Genomic DNA, 18,841 nt, shown 5'->3' on the forward strand with positions numbered 1-18,841 from the left:
CGTTCCCAAAATCTGTACCTTTGTTTCCACAATCTGCACAACCCTGGCCCACAGGTAAGTCTCTTGTAAAAGGTACCCATGGTACCAAGGGCCCTGTGGGCTGCAGCATGTAATATGCTACCCTAGGGGTCCCTTAACGCATTACAGGTTCACTGCCTCAGCAGCCTGTGTGTGCTGGTGTGGAGAAAAAGGCAAAGTCAACATGGCACCCCTCTCAGGGTATCATGCCCACAAACCACTGCCTGTGGCACAGGTAAGACATCCCTCTAGCAGGCCTTACAGCCCTAAGGCGGGATGCACTATACTACAGGTGAGGGCATAGCTGCATGAGCAATATGCCCCTATAGTGTCTAAGTCCATTCTTAGACATTGTAAGTGCAGTGTAGCCATATTGAGTATGTGGTCTGGGAGTTTTTCATTACAAACTCCACAGCTTCATAATGGCTTCACTGAATACTGGGAAGTTTGGTATCAAACTTCTTAGCACAATAAACCCACAATGATGGCAGTGTGGGATTTATTGAAATATGCACACAGAGGGTATCTTAGAGATGCCCTGTGTATGTTAGCCAAACAGCTAGTGTAGGACTGAATGGTCTGTGCCAGTCTGCCACTTACAGACAAGTTTCTGACCCCATGGGGTGAGAGCCTTTGTGCTCTTTGGAGTCAGACTCAAAGCCTTCTCTGGGTGGAAGTGCTTCACACATCCCCCCCTGCAGGAACTGCAACACTTGGCGGTGAGCCTCAAAGGCTCAGGCCTCCTGTTAAGTGCCCCAGGGCATTCCAGCTAGTGCAGATGCCCACCCCTCGGACCATGTCCCACTTTTGATGGCAAATCCGGTGGGAAATAAGGTAAAACAGGGAGGAGTGACCACTCCAGCCAGGACCACCGTGAAGGTGACCAAAGCTCAAGTGACCCCCTTCCTGCAGAATCCTCTATCTTGGTTTGGAGGACAGGGACCAATAGGGTTAGGAATGTGCCACCTCCCCAAAGGGCACATGAAGGGTGTAGCCACCCTCTGGGACAGAAGACAATGACTACTGCCCTCTGGCCCCTGTAACACCCTTAAATCTAAGATTTAAGGTCACCCCTGAAACTAGCTCACCAGATTCCTGGCAACCTCAAGAAGAAAAGAAAGAAGCAAGAAGGACTGCTAAGCCAAACGTACTTTAGAAGACTCCAGACACCAACTGACTTGGCCCGAGCCATACCATCCTGTCTGCAGCTTCAGGAGCCCTGCTACCTAAAAGCGATCAATCCTATAGGACCAGCGACCTCTACAAACCGCTAGAGGACTGTCTGCCCAGCAGAGGACCAAGAATTCCTGAGGACAGTGGCCCTGTCCACATGAAACTTCAGAAAGGACTCCAGTACCTCCCCGGATCTGCGAGTCCTACCCACTCTGCACCCAACGTCCACAGCCTGTGTCCAGGTAGCCCACCAGTCCAGAGCAGGTGCCCAGGCGATTCCAACCTTGTGTCCACCCTGGGTTGACCCCTCCTAGCCAACGTGATGACGCCTGCAGCCTGAAACCCACCCACCATACCCCCACTTACTGTGACCGAATCCAACGAAGATACTCAACGCTTAAAGGTACCCCTGCACCAGTAGCACTCAAGCTTCATGGAATCCGACCAGTGGTCCAGCGACGTTCATCAGGCGGCTCTCCTCCTTGTCCAAGTTGTGGTTTTCCAAAACCGACCCCCTGGACCCAGCCTGCAGCATCTTTTGTGAACCCCAGGGTCCCCCTTGCGCATCCAGCCTTGCATTTGCACCCTGCACATAGCCCCTGTGCCGTTGATGGTGTGTGATTGGTGCCCCCCAGTGCTCACCTAAACCCCCCAGGTCTGCTCTCCGAAGACACGGGTACTTGCCTGCAAGCAGATCTTTTCTAAGCACCCCCAGACCTCATAGGATTCCATTGCAATCCCAATGCCAGCTTTGAACTCTGCACCCAGCCACCCCCTTGTTGCTGGTGGTGCACTTTTGTGGTCAGCTTAAACTTTGACCTATGGTCATCATAAATCCCGAAGACTGTAATTGTGAGTCTTGTACTTAATGTTTTCTGTGCTAACACTTTCCCCCCCACCAGGACTCTATGGACTCCTATGGAAAATTGCAGTGTGTCAACTTTAGAAATAGAAAATGGCTACTTACGTGTAAACTGCTTTATCTGCTAAAACCAAACAAAATACATTTGATACATATGCTTGATACCTACGTATAACTGTACTTACCTGCAACAAAGTTTTAGTAATAAAGTAACATAATGTTCGATGGCATGTATAGCTGCAGATACACATGCTGTGCATTATCCTGCCATCTAGTGTTGGTCTCGGAGTGTTACAAGTTGTTTTTCTTCGAAGAAGTCTTTTTGAGTCACGAGACCGAGGGACTCCTCCCTTTCGGCTCCATTGCGCATGGGCGTCGACTCCATCTTAGATTGTTTTCTTTCCGCCATCAGGTTCGGACGTGTTCCTCTTCGCTCCGTATTTCGTTTCGGAAAAGTTAGTTAACTATCGGAAAATTCGACGGTATTGTTTGCGCTCGGTACCGGGTTAGTGCTAGCACATCGACACCGAAGAAAGAAGCGCTCCGGCGGCCCTTCGGGGCTTCCACTCCTCGGCGGGGCCTGGTCGGCCCGACCGCATCCATCTTCAAACCTCATGGACCGGACCCCCTTCCGCTTCTGCCCCAACTGCCACGCAAAGTATCCTTAAACAGACCAACACTTGGTCTGTAATCTGTGTTTCTCTCCCGAACACAAAGAGGATACTTGCGAGGCCTGTCGGGCATTTCAATCCAAGAAAACACTGCGAGATCGAAGAGCTCCAAGACTCCAGATGGCGTCGACACCGGCCGGGCACATCGACGTTGAAGAAGAGGAGAGATTCTCCATTCGAGATTCGGACTCGGACGAGTCCGAGAGTGAGCAGCCGAAGACGCTGCAAACCGTGAGTAAACCAGCCCTGGCAAAAACTCACACCAAAATAATGAGGCCAAGGGGACTCCACCGCCAACAGGCCATGGCTTAAACCGAAAACACAGTGACCAAACATCGGCACTGAAAAAGGCCTCCCAGCAGCCGAAGACATCCGACTCCGGTCGAGATACCGGCTCCGAACAAACTCGGCACCGAGAGTTCGGCACCCCGAAAGTCAAGAAGGTTTCTTCAGAGCCGAAAAAGACTGTCGAAAAGATTTCGGTACTGAAACATGCGGCCTCGGAGCCGAAACAAGGCTCCTATACAGAAGAACAAGGCCTTTCAACACAATTACAAGGTCACAGATTGGAACAAGAACTGGGCATGGGAGAGCCAGACCATACCCAGAGGAGGCTACATATACAAAAAGACACAGGGAGAATCAGAACTCTTCCTCCAATAAAGATGGCTCCTGAAGTCTTAGATTTTGGACATTTAGACCTTACACAAGAATGTATGGAGGTCATTAAACAAGCTAGAAAACCTACTATAAGACATTGTTACGCAAACAAATGGAAAATATTTGTTTATTACTGCCATAATAATCAAATTCAACCACTACATGCTTCCGCCAAAAACATTGTAGGCTACTTATTACACTTACAAAAATCTAAACCAGCTTTTTCCTCTATTAAAATACATCTCACAGCAATATCTGCCTATCTGCAGATTACACATTCAACATCACTCTTTAGAATCCCAGTCATCAAACCATTTATGGAGGGTTTAAAAAGAATCATACCCGAGCTATTATATCTCTTAGAAGAGTAAGTGAAATACAAGCATTTACTATAGAACAACCCTTTATACAAATACATAAACATAAAGTGGTTCTCCTTACAAATCCCAAATTCTTACCAAAAGTTATATCACCATTCCACCTAAACCAAACAGTGGAACTCCCAGTCTTTTTTCCACAAACAGACTCAGTAGCTGAAAGAGCCTTTCATAAGTTACACATTAAAAGAGCACTAATGTATTACATTGATAGAACAAAACAGTTTCGCAAAACAAAAGAATTGTTTGTAACCTTCCAAAAACCTCATGCAGGAAATCCAATATCCAAACAAGGCATTGCCAGATGGATAGTGAAATGTATTCAGACCTGCTATATTAAAGCAAAAAGAGACCTACCTATTACGCCAAAGGCGCACTCCACTAGGAAGAAAGGCGCCACAATGGCCTTTCTAGGAAATATACCTATGACAGAAATCTGTAAGGCAGCCACATGGTCTACGCCTCATACATTCACAAAACATTACTGTGTAGACGTGTTAACAACACAACAAGCCACAGTAGGACAGACTGTATTACGAACATTATTTCAGACAACTTCAACTCCTACAGGCTAAGCCTCCACTTTTGGGGAGATAACTGCTTACTAGTCTATGCACAGCATGTGTATCTGCAGCTACACATGCCATCGAACGGAAAATGTCACTTACCCAGTGTACATCTGTTCGTGGCTTGGGACTCTGCAGATTCACATGCGCCCTCCCGCCTCCCCGGGAGCCTGTAGCCGTTATAAGTTGATGAAACTTGTACATTTGTAAATTTGTAAATATATACTATTTTTTATACACATTATGTACATACATACTTACTCCATTGCATGGGCACCTTTACTATATACACAACTCCTACCTCACCCTCTGCGGGGAAAACAATCTAAGATGGAGTCAACGCCCATGCGCAATGGACCCGAAAGGGAGGAGTCCCTCGGTCTCGTGACTCGAAAAGACTTCTTAGAAGAAAAACAACTTGTAACACTCCGAGCCCAACACTAGATGGCAGGATAATGCACAGCATGTGAATCTGCAGCGTCCCATGCCACGAACAGGTGTACACTGGGTAAGTGACATTTTCCATATTTTTGGTATACAAAAAACGTTGACCTGGAGTTAGTCATTGAGTGTGTGCCTTATTTCCTGACTGTGTGTGTACAACAAATGCTTTGCACTACCCTCCGATAAGCCTAACTGCTCGACCACACTACCACAAAAGAAAGCATTAGTATTATCTACTGCATCCTCTATTAAGCCTCTGGGGAACTTCTGGACTCTGTGCACACTATATATCATTGTGATATAGTATATACAGAGCCAGCTTCCTACACCAGGATATAAGGTAAGCCTTATATCAATGGTAAAAGGGTGCAGACACCATTTCACACAGGCTGCAATGGCAGGCCTGCAGACACAATTTGCATGGGCTCCCATGGATAACACAATACATGCTGGAGCCCATGAAATACCCCTGGTGCACCAATGCCCTGGGTACCTAAGTAACATATTCTAGGGTTGTACATGGGTGCACCAGTATGCCAATTGTGGGGTGTAAAGTTTACCAGTAACCAAATTTAGAGTAGAGAGCACAGGCACTGGGGTCCTGGTTAGCAGGATCCCATTGTGCACAGCAGTCTAAACACGCTGACACCAGGCACAAAGTGGGATTCACTGTGTCAGAAAGATGCTACTTTCCTACACCATCCATGTCTGCCCAGGACTGTAGGGTTTTAGCTCACAGGAACTAATAAAGGAGTAGGGATACTCCAAGTTTGCCATATGGTGAGTGCAAGGCGCTTGAGGGTCCTGATGTTTTGGGTTCATACGCAGAGTAGTATGCCTTCCTCACCCAGTCTCTCGGAAGTTTGCTGGATTCTATGTCAGATAAATCTGTTTCCTCTAGGACAGCAACACCTGGCTTATGAGGGCACAGATAGGATAGAATCTTCTTTAATTTCACATAAAATGAACTGCCGTTGACATTAAATGACCATATCGAGAGCGGTCTTGTGGTAGACATTTGTGTAGTCGAGGTGGTAGTGCTATAATCAGAGGTTATGTATGTCCATGCTGATCTGACCTGGATGTGCCCTCCAATACGGGGCAAGCAAGGACACTGTAGGGACTCAGAGGGGAGTATAAACCCTCGTCAAACCTCCTATGGTAGCTGTTCCACTGTAATAATTCAGTTGTATGAAGAAGCAGATCATGGTGTTCCACTTAAAGTAGAGAAGTTGATTGAGGCTGGACAATTAGCTACAAGGACGTTGTGTGAAGAGTGAACAAAGTCTTTATGGCTTAAGCAGGGATCTTGATTTAGCTTGTGGGTAGGCACTAACCTTCCCATCTATATTGTACTGGAGTGACTGTCTGAAAAGAGAAAGGTCTGCGCCTATAGTCATCGAGATTTGCAATCTAAGAGTCGCTTCTGTAAGTCATGGAGAAGAGACTTGCCTCAGAGTGTTGGTGTTCGTGTGAGTGTCATCCATGTCTGCAAGGAATTGCTCAAGTTTGCCAGGGTATATAAATTCTCGGATTGCTCCATCCACTATGAGAATCATAGTAGTGGGTTCAAATGGGCCATATCTTAAGTTTTGTTTCTGCAGATGGGGTTGCAAGGCCAAGAACTTTTTTTGTAGGTTGTTGGTGTCATGGGAAAAGTCTGTTGTTAAGGAAATAGCATTACCTTTGTAGTCAAATGGACCGGAGAGTCTGGATGCCTGTAGCAAGGCCCAAAGGCGTTGCTGATGTTGTAAGCATGCCAGAACCGGCATTGGTGCCTGGCCTCTCCAGCAATTCCTCAGGCGAAGGCGATGCACCCTCTGAATTTCAGATGGAGGTAGAAACTTTAAACCTGTGAGTGCAGGTAAGAACTCCAACAGGAAGGTGGTTAGGTCGAGACCCTCATCTAGTGCCGGAAGCCATAGAACCCTAATGTTGTTTCTCCACTCCTATCTTCCAACTCTTAGTCTAATAGATACAGAATGTCTTTTCTTACTTTGATTTGTTTCTTTCATTTGCATCCTTTCAAAGAGGAGGAGTGCCTGCACTGTCTTACCCCTCCAATGGACCACAAGTCATTACATTGAGAGAATTCAGCCTGCCCAGATTGATGGCAACCTTTTCATAGGTCCATAGGTTTCAGTGGTTCTTACCTGTGGGGACTGTGACAAAAAACGAATTCCTAGATAGTTGTCTCTTAGAGTGAAATACTACAGAGAGGCACAGCTGCTACCTTTGCCTCTGTGAGGGCTTTCCCAATTCAAACAATCTTCAACCTTGTTATCTGTTCTTAAAGCATTTCTTATCCCAGTTTTTAGTGTCTGGCATCTAAGGAAAGAGATCAACTTAAATTTAGTAAAGCTTTGCTGTATTCCTTCATACCCTCCTCCTTATCTATACTGCTTTGAGATGGATCCATTTGATGAGTGTGGGAGCTGTTATCCATTAGTAGTTACTTAACATTGAGAATGGTCTTTCCGATGGATACAGGCACTCCTCCAGATTCATTAAAGCCTTCCTTCCACCCCTCTTGAGGATACATTTTCTATTCTCAACTCATATTCTTTAGATCTATCCAGTATGCCTATCACTTCTAGGGGGTGAGGGTGATGGGGGGGGGGAGTATGACATCACCAGCACTCAAGTCCAATATATACCAATGGTATATCCCTTCCTGTGGAGTTGCTTGATGCCACTCCATGACTCTGTCAGGTGCCTCATAGTACTAGTGATCATGCATCACTAGACAAAAATCCTAGATTTAGTCTGGACCCTATGAAGGGGCTGCCTTAAGGAATGTAAGGTATCCACCAAAAATAACTTTACAGAAGAAAAGAACGTGTTCTGTCAGTCACATTTCTTCATATTATCCCTTTTTTCATTAACTTGATATTTACAGCTTGGGACTGAAGTCTTTCATTGTTTTTCTTTGCAGGGACTAAAAGGCTTTGATGGTCCAGAGGGCCCAAAAGGAGAGCGTGGGCTTCGTGTGAGTACTGATCTTTTGTTTTCATTTCTCTCCTTAATTTCCCATCACCTCCACTTCTCTACCCTTATTTTTCAAAACATAATATTCTCTTCTAGCAGTCTGTTTCCACATGCTTTTCTGGCAAACTACTTTTGAATATCTGATAGAGACTTCTATTTGCAGATTCCTTACCTTTTGAATTACCCCAGTCATCAGTCGTGACCCAGAGATTTTTCTTAAGCAGTACCCCTGTGCGCTGTTATGCGGCGTCGGTAAGCACTACATCAGTTGTTGGCGTCATCCACGCCGGATATGACATCGCGGGTCCTATGTCGGCACCACATCGGCGTGCTGATGCCAGTTCTTTCCTTTCTACAGCAGCCAGCACTGATCCGAAGTAAGCTACTCCTCAGTTGTTTTTTTTTTACTTGCCTTTTATGACTTTTGTCAAGTCTTTTTTCGAGTTTAACTCCTGGTGCATTGAGGATGTCCTCTAGAAAGACTAGATTCGATCCCTGTTGGTCCTGTCATCGGGCATGTCGGTGACAGATCCACACCTAGTGTGCCTTTGGTGTCAGGAAGGCTGAGGGCTGGGCCATGAATCCGAAGGCTTTGAGGGAGCGATCCCTAAAGCTGATGGCAGCTCAGCGCTCTGCTCCACGTAAGTCCCGATCAAGTGTAAGGTCTTGGGATCGCTCACGAAGGCCCCCCCACCATCTTTTTCATCCCACTCCAAGTCCTCTGGATTTTTGGGTAGGTAGAGGCATAAGAAGAAGACGAAGAAGGCCAAACGTTCTTTGAGTTAACCCCATCTGTCGGTTGATCAGAAGAGGGAGCATCCTCACTCAAGTATTCCATCTGCAGAACCTGCATCTGGGTCAAATTTGTGTTTTCAGGAGCCAGAGCGACCCCTGCCCAGCTAAAAGAATTTTATGAGGCCATTTGCTTCATTTTTGGGAAGTCTTACTCCACTGGTGTGACTTCGGTCCCCAATGCCTTGGGCTTCGGCTCTGAGGGGTGCCCATGGATCCATTCCTGGCTCTGAACTGGTGCTGGCCGTACCACCATGACCTTCCCCAGCACCGGTTCCAACGTCAACACACCCGGTGCCACCCATGCCTCCAGGTGGTGCTGCCCCCATCCTCACTGCTGGCTGTGACACAGAGCTAACTGGGCTTTGTACATCGCTGACTCCGGCACTGACATGGGTCTTGTCAGATCCTGAGCCCTATTATTATGAGCTAGAGAATGGGTAATATGAGGGGTTGCCGAACCATTTAGAATAGCAGCTCCAAGACCTCCATGAACTGGAGTGCAGACCTGGATGAAGCCAGTGGACTGGACACCTCCCCAGTTACTGGTATATTGTCTCCCCCTACCGTGTCTATGGAAGAGGGAGCTTCATATTCAATGGTGGTGCGGAGAGTGGCCAAGGTCCTGGACCTTGAGTTGCCTTTGGTGGCAACCAGGACTAACTGCCTGACAGAGGTGCTTCAGCCTGGGGCTACTTTCTCTGAAACTCTTCTCCCCTTTAATGAAGCCCTTACTGACATACTTCTAGGTTCTTGGTCCAAACCCAGTATAGGGGCTCCTGTGCAAAGGACTATTGCCCGCCGCCATCGCCCTGCTTCCGGGTGGCCAAGGGTTCCTGTTGCAACACCCCACCCCTGGTTGTCCAAGCCTCCTCCTCCCAGGGTGCGTGCCCTTCTGCATCCCTGGATAGGGAATCCAAGAAGCTGGACAAACTTGGAAAGATGTTTTCTTACGCCAGCCTGGCATTGTGGTCCGTGAGCACCGCATGCCTTTTGAGCTGTTATTCTCACAAGCTGTGGGATATGTTGCACATGTGCTGCCACAGGCCCCGGAGAAGGCCCACCCTGTACTTTTCCAAGCAGTCATTGACGGGAGAGATGCAGCAAAGTTTACAATAAGATGTGGACTGGATACAAGCGACTCACTGGGCAGAGCAGTCGCATCGATAGTGGCCCTTAGGCTTCATGCCTGGCTGAGGACGTCTGGCTTTTCGGGAGATGGCACCCATCTCTCTGGAGTCAGAGCAGACTCAGTGCTCAAGTGTTTCAAGGATTCTCGTGCTACGGCCAGGTCCATGGGACTTGCGGCAGCCCCTCATCCACCTCAATCTGCTTTTGGACCCTTTCCTGGCTATGGAAGGGGCACCCAACCACGTCTGTTCCCTACCCTACCAGCCACTGTGCCATGTATGCTGCATATGCAAGGCCGAGGATGTAGGATCCACCATCCTTGTGGATCAGGGAGCCAGCTGTCTAGCCAGTTCACTGCCCCCGCTTGCAGCTACCTCCAAACCTTCCTATTATTGGACTCTCCCACCAGGGACCAGGGACCAGTCAGAGGCAGGATTCGCCATCACCTGCTCCGCTGGCAGTCCCATCACGTCAGACAGCTGAGTTTTGCAGATAATCCGAAGGGGCTACTCCCTCCCCTTCGAGACTACCCCTCCATCCATGCCACCATCCTATGATTGGATGTGGAAGGATCACTTGTCACTTCTCCAGGAGGAAGTTACGGCTCTCTTGGCCAAGGGAGCCACAGGGAGGGCCCCTGTGCCAGAAGTAAATCACGGTTGTATGTGCCACTACTTTCTGATGCCCACAAGGAACAAGGGCCTCTGCTTTATTCTATACCTTTGGTCCCCCAATCTCTTTCTCAAGAAGAAGTTCAAAATGCTCACTCTGACTCACGTTTAATCTGCCTTCGAACTAGGAGACTGGATAGTAGCGATGGACATGCAGGATGCTATTTTCATATCCTCGTCCTACCTGCCCACAGACATTACTTGCAGCTCACTGTAGGCCTCGAGCACGTTCAGTTCACCGTGCTCCCCATTGGCCTTATCAGGGCCTCTCAGGTGTTCACCACAGTGATGGCGGTGGTTACAGCTCATCTTAGCAGGCCAGGAATTTCAGTCTTCCCCTACCTCAACGACTGACTGTTGAAGGCGCTCTCACCCCAGGCTGTCATTTCTCTTCCGCAGCCTACGGCGAACATGCTGCATTCGCTGGGGTTCACTATAAATGTGCAAAAGTCACACCTGACTCCCTCTCATACACTCCCTGTAGGAGTCTGGCTCAGTTTCTGGTGTACATCTATGGTATGGCACCCTATACTGAGTAAAGGCAACCCTTTGTGAGTGTTTTGGTGCCTGCCTAAAGAACCAAAGCTCTCTAGGGGTAGCTGTGGAGAGCAGCTCAGGCTTATCAAGGAGGAGTGTAAAGCACTTACAGTACCACTGTAGTCAGTCAGTGATTGTCACACAAAAAAGAACCACACCAGGTGTTGCAAAAATAAAGTATTCTTTATTACAACACTACTACCATACTAACATTGGTATATCTCCACTTGGAGATATCTGCACACAGAATATACACTTAGCAACAAGCAGGAAGAGCATAGGAATGAATGGGAGGCTATGGGGGTGCCAAACCATATTCCAAGAAAGTGGTGTAAGAATGGAGGTGCCCAACCAAGGTAAGTGTGTTAGAATCCCAAGGGCTGGGATAGTAAGTATTTACCATAAGTAAGTATCAGAAATCCCACAGGTGCCCGGGTGCAGAGTTGCTATTGAGCTGGGTGTACCATAGGCCAACACAGGACCGTCACACTTGGAATGTTTGGGATTCAGGACCCTTCCCAGAGGACCCTGAGGAAACCAGTTGGCACAAAGAAGGTTGGATAGTACCCATACATGTGGGTACCCAGAAGATTGGAGTACCTACACCAGGGAGCCCAGGTGCATAGGAGTTAAGTGACATCGGAAATCCTCTTTGGAATCAAGGGAACCTCAGTTGTCCAGCTGCTGTCGCAACCCATGGACCAAGTACGTGGAACCCAAAGGTGGATTCCAGATGTGAAGAACATGAAAAAGAAGGGGACAGTGTCCAGACCATTCAGAGATGTCCTGATGGTGCAGGTAGGCAATGCCCACCCTACTAGAGGTGGCATTCCTGCAGGACAGTGAAGGATAAAGTCCAGCTGTGGAGTCCAGGGGATGCAGGAAGATCTTTGGAGTCATCCAACGGCCCACCATCTCCCAAGTTGGTCAAAAGACAAGTAGGACCTGGAGAGAACCACAGAACCACCACGTGTGTTGCAGAGTCTTTTGATGTCTGTGGGACAGCAGGATCCACCAGCCAGTTGTTGTCGTCTTATGGTGCCTGCGGATGCAGGGAGTGACTCCTTCACTCCTAGGAACATTCCTTCTTGCGTCTTGTATGCAAACAGAGTCTCTGTGCCCCTGGAGGAGGCACAGCCACTGATGTTGTAGAAATCTTGCAGGAGCTGGAGAAACAATGTTGCAGTCGTCACCCTCCCAACTGGATACACTCTAGTTTTAGTTCCAAAAGCAGACCAGCAGCGGTTTCGGAGGCCAGGAGCAGAAGAGTCTTGCAGAGAGCCTTTGTAGAGTCTCGCTCGACTAATCTGAGGACCCACCCTTGGGGTAGCCATTAACTATCCCTAAAAGAGAGATGGTCACAATCTGCAGTGACCCCTCTATCAGAGGGGGCCAGGGACATCATCTACCTGGCCTAACCAGTCAGATGCTCCAGGGCCCTTTGCACATCTTGTTTCCAAGATGGCAGAATCAACCAGCCACCTGGCAGAGCTCTGTGCACCTCGCTAGGGGAAAAGCTGGACGGGAGTGGTCACTCTCCTGTCCTTTGTGTGGTTTTTGCACCTGAGTAGGAACTGGGGTTTTCTGCAGTGGTGCAAACTGGTTTATGCAGTCTGGTGGTGCTCAGAGACCACCCCAGCCCAGAGGCAGCAAGTTCAAAGGGAGAAGTGGTCACACTTCTACTCGACAGGAGATCCTTTGTCCTGCCTTCCCCTGCTCAAGGTAGGCTCATCAGCAGGAGGGCAGAACAGTGTCTAGGGATGGCAGCAGTGCGGGCTGGCATGCAGAACCTGCAAGGCCGTACCAGCAGAACTGGGGGATCCTCTAAGCCACCACGAGGGTACATGGTATTATGCAACTAGGACTGAAATTGGTGTAGCTGCATGATTCCAGCACATTTAATATCAAACATGCCTAGGTTCAGAGAAGCCATTATGTAGTTGAACTACTCGTGTTGACCAGTGTCCACTACATACCTTAAGATGGCTTCCCTGCACTTGCAAAGCCCAGGGAATGGAGTCTGGGGTTTGTAGGGCACCTCTGCTCACACCTAGGAACATGCACCCTGCCCTTGGGCTGAAGGGCCTACCATAGAGGGGCACTTACAGTGTCACAGTCCAGTGACCACGATATAAGGCAAGTCTTATATCTAAAGTGAAAGGTGCATGCACCATTGCACACAAGCTGCAATGGCAGGGCTGCAGACATAGGTGTTCATACTGACCTCCAGCGACCCTGGATCCCCGCCGGCCAAATAAAGAACCTTTCTGTGGGCCGGCGGGCGGAAAAATCGTTTCTGCCCGCCAGCCCACAGAAAGGCCTGGCCGGGACATTGACGGCGGCTCAATGCCTCTGTGCGGTGGGTGCAGCTGGACCCGTCGCCCAGATCACTGCCTGAAAATCGGTCAGTGACCTGTGCGACGGGGCCCCCAGGGGTGCCCCGTGGCACCCCCTCTGCCAGCCTTTCCCTGGTGGGATAACCCGCCATGGAAAGGCCAGTGGATCAGGAAACATTATCCGAAGGGTAGCGCAGCTACCCTGTCGGATGGTGTTTCCACTCACCACCAGGCTGTTTAACGGCGGAAGCCTGGCGGTGAGTGAGGGCTGCTGATGGCGGCCCTCACTATGTTCATAATGTGGCGTGTTGGCGCGCCATGCCGGCTGCGGTTTCAGACGCCAAGGCCAGCTTGGCGGGCCAAACCGTTGTGTTCATAATGACCACCATAGTTTGCATGTGCTCCCATTGGTGACATAATACATGCTGCAGCCCATGGGAGATCCCAGGTGTACCAATGCCCTGGGTTCGTAGGCACCATATAATAGGGACTTACCAAGCAGCCAAAAGAGGAGAGAGCACAGACACTAGGGTCCTGGTTAGCAGGATCCCAGTGCACTACAGTCCAAACATGCTGAAACCAGGCAAAAAGTGGGGATAACTATGTCAGAAAGATGCTACTTTCCAATACCCCCTTTCATCGGAGCAGTTCTGGACACAGTGCAGTTTCGGGCTTATCCTCCTAAGTGGTGAGTCCATTATATTCAGGCTATGATACCAATGTTTCAGCCTCTATCCTGGATTTCATGTGAGAATGACTCTGAGACTGCTGAGCCTCCTGGCCTCCTGCATGCTGCTAGTGACTTATGCCAGATGGTGTTAGCGGGCTCTACAGTGGGACCTGAAGTTCCAGTGGGCGCAGCATCAGGGGAATCTCTCTGACATGGTTCAGATCTCAAAGGGAACAGCGCAAGATCCGCAGTGGTGGCTAACGAACCATGATTGGGCCAGAGGCAGATCCCTCTCCCTTTCCCAACCAGATATGACAGTAGTGACAGATGTGTCACTCTTGGAATGGGGCGGACATTTGGGAGAGGCAGAGATTAGAGGAGTCTGGTCTCCAGTAGAGTCCGGACTCCACATCAACTTGTTGGAACTCCGTGCGATTAGATTAGCATTGAAAGCATTTCTTATCTCCCTCAAAGTGAAGGTAGTGCACGTGTTCACAGACAATACCACTGCCTTGTGGTACTTCAATAAGTAGGGCGGAATGGGGTTGTGGACCCTTTGTCAAGGCTCTGTGCATCTCTAGACATAGGTGGAACATCTGGGCATTTCCCTGATGGTTCACCATTTGGCAGGCTCTCTGAACGTCAAAGCAGACTAACTCAGCCAGCAATGCTTAGTTGATCATGAATGGCATCTCCATCCGGAGGTGGCACAAGATCACTTTTAGCAGTGGGGAGAGCCTTGGTTAGACCTGTTCACCTCTCCAGAGAAAGCAGCAGTATTGTCTGCAGTACTGTGAGTTGGGGTTTTCGAGGCGGCAATCGCTCAGCGACGCTTTTCATCTCGAGTGGAACTTAGGCCTCCTGTTCGCCTTTCTGCCCATACCAGTTCAACTCAGAGTTCTCTGGAAGATCAAGAATGTTTGGGCCTAAGTAATCCTTCTAGCTCTGGAGTGTCATGAAGAGTTTGGTATCCTAAGCTATTGAGCATGGCTATCAATCCTCTGATCAGACTGCCCCTTCGTTAGGGTCATCTGTCGCAGCAGCAGGGGAGAGTTCACTTCACACTAGCAATTCCTTTTTACCAAAGGTGGGCACGCCCTTTTTGATGTAGGCCTATCCATCACCTTCCCTACTTTAACGCATTCTGTAGGAAGTTGGCTCTGTATATACTATTTCAAAGTAAGAAATAGTGTGCACAGAGTCCAAGGGTTCCCCTTAGAGGTAAGATAGTGGCAAAAGTAGATAATTCTAATGCTCTATTTTGTGGTAGTGTGGTCGAGCAGTAGGCTTATCAGAGGGTAGTGTTAAGCATTTGTTGTACACACACAGGCAATAAATGAGGAACACACACTCAAAGACTTACTCCAGGCCAATAGGTTTTTATATTGAAAAATATATTTTCTTAGTTTATTTTAAGAACCACAGGTTCAAGATTTACATTAAACACTTTAAATGTAAGGTACTTCACTTAGATACTTTAGGAACTTTGAATAAAAGCAATATCATGTACAGTCTTTGTAAAAATGCCAATAAGCTATTTTCAAAGTGGACACAGTGCAAAAATCAATAGTTCCTGGGGGAGGTAAGTAAAGGTTAGATTAGGAGGTAAGTAAAACTCTTACAAGTCTCAGTTCTGGGTCATAGGCAGCCCACCGTTGGAGGTTCAAGGCAACCCCAAAGTTACCACACCAGCAGCTGATGGCCGGTCAGGTGCAGAGGTCAAAGAGGTGCCCAAAACACATAGGCACCTATGGAGAACAGGGGTGCTCCGGTTCCAGTCTGCCAGCAGGTAAGTACCTGCGTCCTCGGGTGGCAGACCAGGGGGGTTTTGTAGAGCACTGGGGGGGACACAAGTAGGCACACAAAACACACCCTCAGCGGCACAGGGGCAGCCAGTTGCAGTGTGCAACGCAGGCATCAGGTTTCAGATAGGAAACATTGGAGGGACCTGGGGGTCACTCTAGCGGTGCAGGCAGGCACAGGGGGTCTTCTCCGGACAGCCACCACCTGGGCTAGGCAGAGGGTCGCCTGGGGGTCACTCCTGCGTTGAAGTTCGGTTCCTTCAGGTCCTGGGGGCTGCGGGTGCAGTGTTGGTTCCAGGCGTCAGGTCCCTTGTTACAAGCAGTTGCGGTCAGGGGGAGCCTCTGGATTCTCTCTGCAGACGTCACTGTGGGGGCACAGGAGCGTCTTCTCTGGTTACTCACAGGCTCGCACTCGCCGGGGAGTCCTCCCTGAAGTGTTTGTTCTCTGATCTTGAGCCGGGGGCATCGGGTGCAGAGTGTGAAGTCTCACGCTTCCGGCTGGAAACGTGCAGTCTTTGAAAGTTGCTACTTTGTTGCAAAGAAGTAGCTGGTTTTGAACAGGGCCGCTGTTCACAGGAGATTCTTGGTCCTTTAGTCCAGGGCAGTCCTCTGAGGCTTCGGATGTCGGATGCATTGATGGAGCAGGTTTTCGATGTTGGAGACAGGCCGGTAGGGGGGGGCCAAAGCAGTTGTCGTCTTCCTCCTTCTCTGCAGGCTTGTAGGTCAGCAGTCATTCTTGTTTCTTCAGGTTGCAGGAATCTGATTTCCTGGGATCTGGGGAGCCCCTAAATACCGAATTTAGGGGTGTGTTTAGGTCCGGGAGGGCAGTAGCCAATGGCTACTGTCCTTGAGGGTGGCTACACCCTCTTTGTACCTCCTCCCTGTGGGGAGGGGGGCACATCCCTAATCCTATTGGGGGAATCCTCCAAACTCAAGATGGAGGATTTCTAAGAGCAGGGGTCACCTCAGCTCCGGACACCTTAGGGGCCGTCCTGGCTGGTGGCTGACTCCTCCTTGTTTTTCTCATTATCTCCTCCAGCCTTGCCACCAAAAGTGGGGGCAGTGGCCGGAGGGGCGGGCATCTCCACTAGGTGGGGTGCCCTGGGGCGCTGTAACAAAAGGGGTGAGCCTTTGAGGCTCACCGCCAGGTGTTACAGTTCCTTTAGGGGGAGGTGAGAAGCACCTCCACCCAGTACAGGCTTTGTTCCTGGCCACAGAGAGACAAAGGCACTCTCGCCATGTGGCCAGCAACATGTCTGGTGTGTGGCAGGATGACAGAAACTGGTCAGCCTACACTAGAAGGCGGGTAGGTATTCAGGGGGCATCTCTAAGATGCCCTCTGGGTGTATGTTACAATAAATTGCACACTGGCATCAGTGTGCATTTATTGTGCTGAGAAGTTTGATACCAAACTTCCCAGTTTTCAGTGTAGCCATTATGGAACTGTGGAATTTGTGTTTGACAAACTCCCAGACCATATACTCTCATGGCTACCCTGCACTTACAATGTCTAAGGTTTTGCTTAGACACTGTAAGGGCATAGTGCTCATGCACACATGCCCTCACCTGTGGTCTAGTGCACCCTGCCTTAGGGCTGTAAGGCCTGCTAGAGGGGTGACTTACCTATGCCACAGGCAGTGTGAGGTTGGCATGGCACTCTGAGGGGAGTGCCATGTCAACTTAGTCATTTTCTCCCCACCAGCACACACAAGCTGTGAGGCAGTGTGCATGTGCTGAATGAGGGGTCCACCGGGTGGCATAAGACATGCTGCAGCCCTTAGAGACCTTCCCTGGCATCAAGGCCCTTGGTACCAGGGGTACCAGTTACACAGGACTTAGCTGAGTGCCAGGGTTGTGCCAATTGTGGAGACAAAGGTACAGTTTAGGAAACGAACACTGGTGCTGGGGCCTGGTTAGCAGGGTCCTAGCACACTTTCAAATCATAACTTAGCATCAGCAAAGGCAAAATGTTAGGGGGTAACCATGCCAAGGAAGCATTTCCTTACACATTCCCCCTTCTAAGGAAGAGGAGAGACTCCACCGCCTGGACCCAAAAAAGAACATTGCTGTTCTATCTTGATTGCACAAAAGGGTTCTGGGTGGATGATCAACTCTTTGTTGGTTTCTTGGTTGCGAAGAAAGGTTAGGCAGTGCAGAAGTGAACCATCTCCCGATGGTTTGTACACTGCATTGAAATCTGCTACTGCCTGGCCAAAAAGCAGCCACCTGAAAGTTTGCATGCTCATTCTACCAGAGCTACATCTGCGCCCACTGTATTCACATACTGAGTTCCAGTACTTGACATCTATCAGGCAGTACATCCTTGCACACATTCCTCAAACACTACTGCCTGGACACTCATGTCCATAGGGTTGGGTACTTTGCCTGTTCGGTCATGATGGACTCTCTAGTTAGTTTGATCTTGGTTTGAAGAATCACCTCCAGGGATGGCTTTGCTTTGGTATCTACTTAAAAGGTAAGGAATCTGCCAGATGAACAAGTTACTTACCTTCGGTAACACCTTATCTTCTAGAGACATATTCTAGTTGCAGATTCCTTACTGACCCAACCATCCTCCCTGCTCTGCAAACTGATTTCTAGGGACAGGGACTTCCTTTCAAGTTTTGACACACCATTGGTCAGTGTTCTTTATGGCTCTGCGCTTCTGGCATGGGAAGTCGTGAAAAGAAACTGACGTCAGCATGCCTGGGTTGCTCCGATATAGGACCTGCAATATCATATCTGGTGCGGACAGCACCAACAACGGATGCAGAGCCGTTCAACACAACCTAACAGCATGCAGGGGTACTGCTCAAGAAAAATCTCCGGATCCCTACTGATGCCTGGGGAAATTAAAAACTTAAGGAATCTGCAACTAGACAATGGCGGTCCTTTTGACCGCCAGGGTAAATGTTGAGATCCCACCACCAATAGTCTGGCGGTGCAGACCACCACATTATGAGTGTGGCAGGTTGTCCTCTGTCACCCGCCACATCTCCACTCGTACCGCCATGGCAGTCTGAACCGGCGGGCCGGAGATGATCATCTCCGACCCAGTGGTCCACAGAGGACCGCCAGTGGTATTAGGAGCTGGCCTTCCGGCATGATTTCCGCGGTGGTAGCACCATCACAAAAACCATGGC

The 18,841-nt window shown here is 49.2% G+C and overlaps 1 protein-coding gene across 2 annotated transcripts in view; it reads left to right on the top strand.

Annotated features, from left to right (window-relative positions):
* LOC138301234 (collagen alpha-1(II) chain-like) overlaps window positions 1-18,841 on the top strand; it is a 1,268,735-nt gene that overhangs the window by 1,135,499 nt on the left and 114,395 nt on the right. For both annotated transcript variants that reach the window (XM_069241494.1, XM_069241495.1), the window contains one exon: window positions 7,707-7,760. In XM_069241494.1, the coding sequence (XP_069097595.1) occupies window positions 7,707-7,760 (54 nt within the window). The remainder of the gene's footprint in view (window positions 1-7,706; window positions 7,761-18,841) is intronic.

Source organism: Pleurodeles waltl, chromosome 6 (genome assembly GCF_031143425.1).
Source record: "Pleurodeles waltl isolate 20211129_DDA chromosome 6, aPleWal1.hap1.20221129, whole genome shotgun sequence".
Classification (NCBI taxonomy): Eukaryota; Metazoa; Chordata; class Amphibia; order Caudata; family Salamandridae; genus Pleurodeles; species Pleurodeles waltl.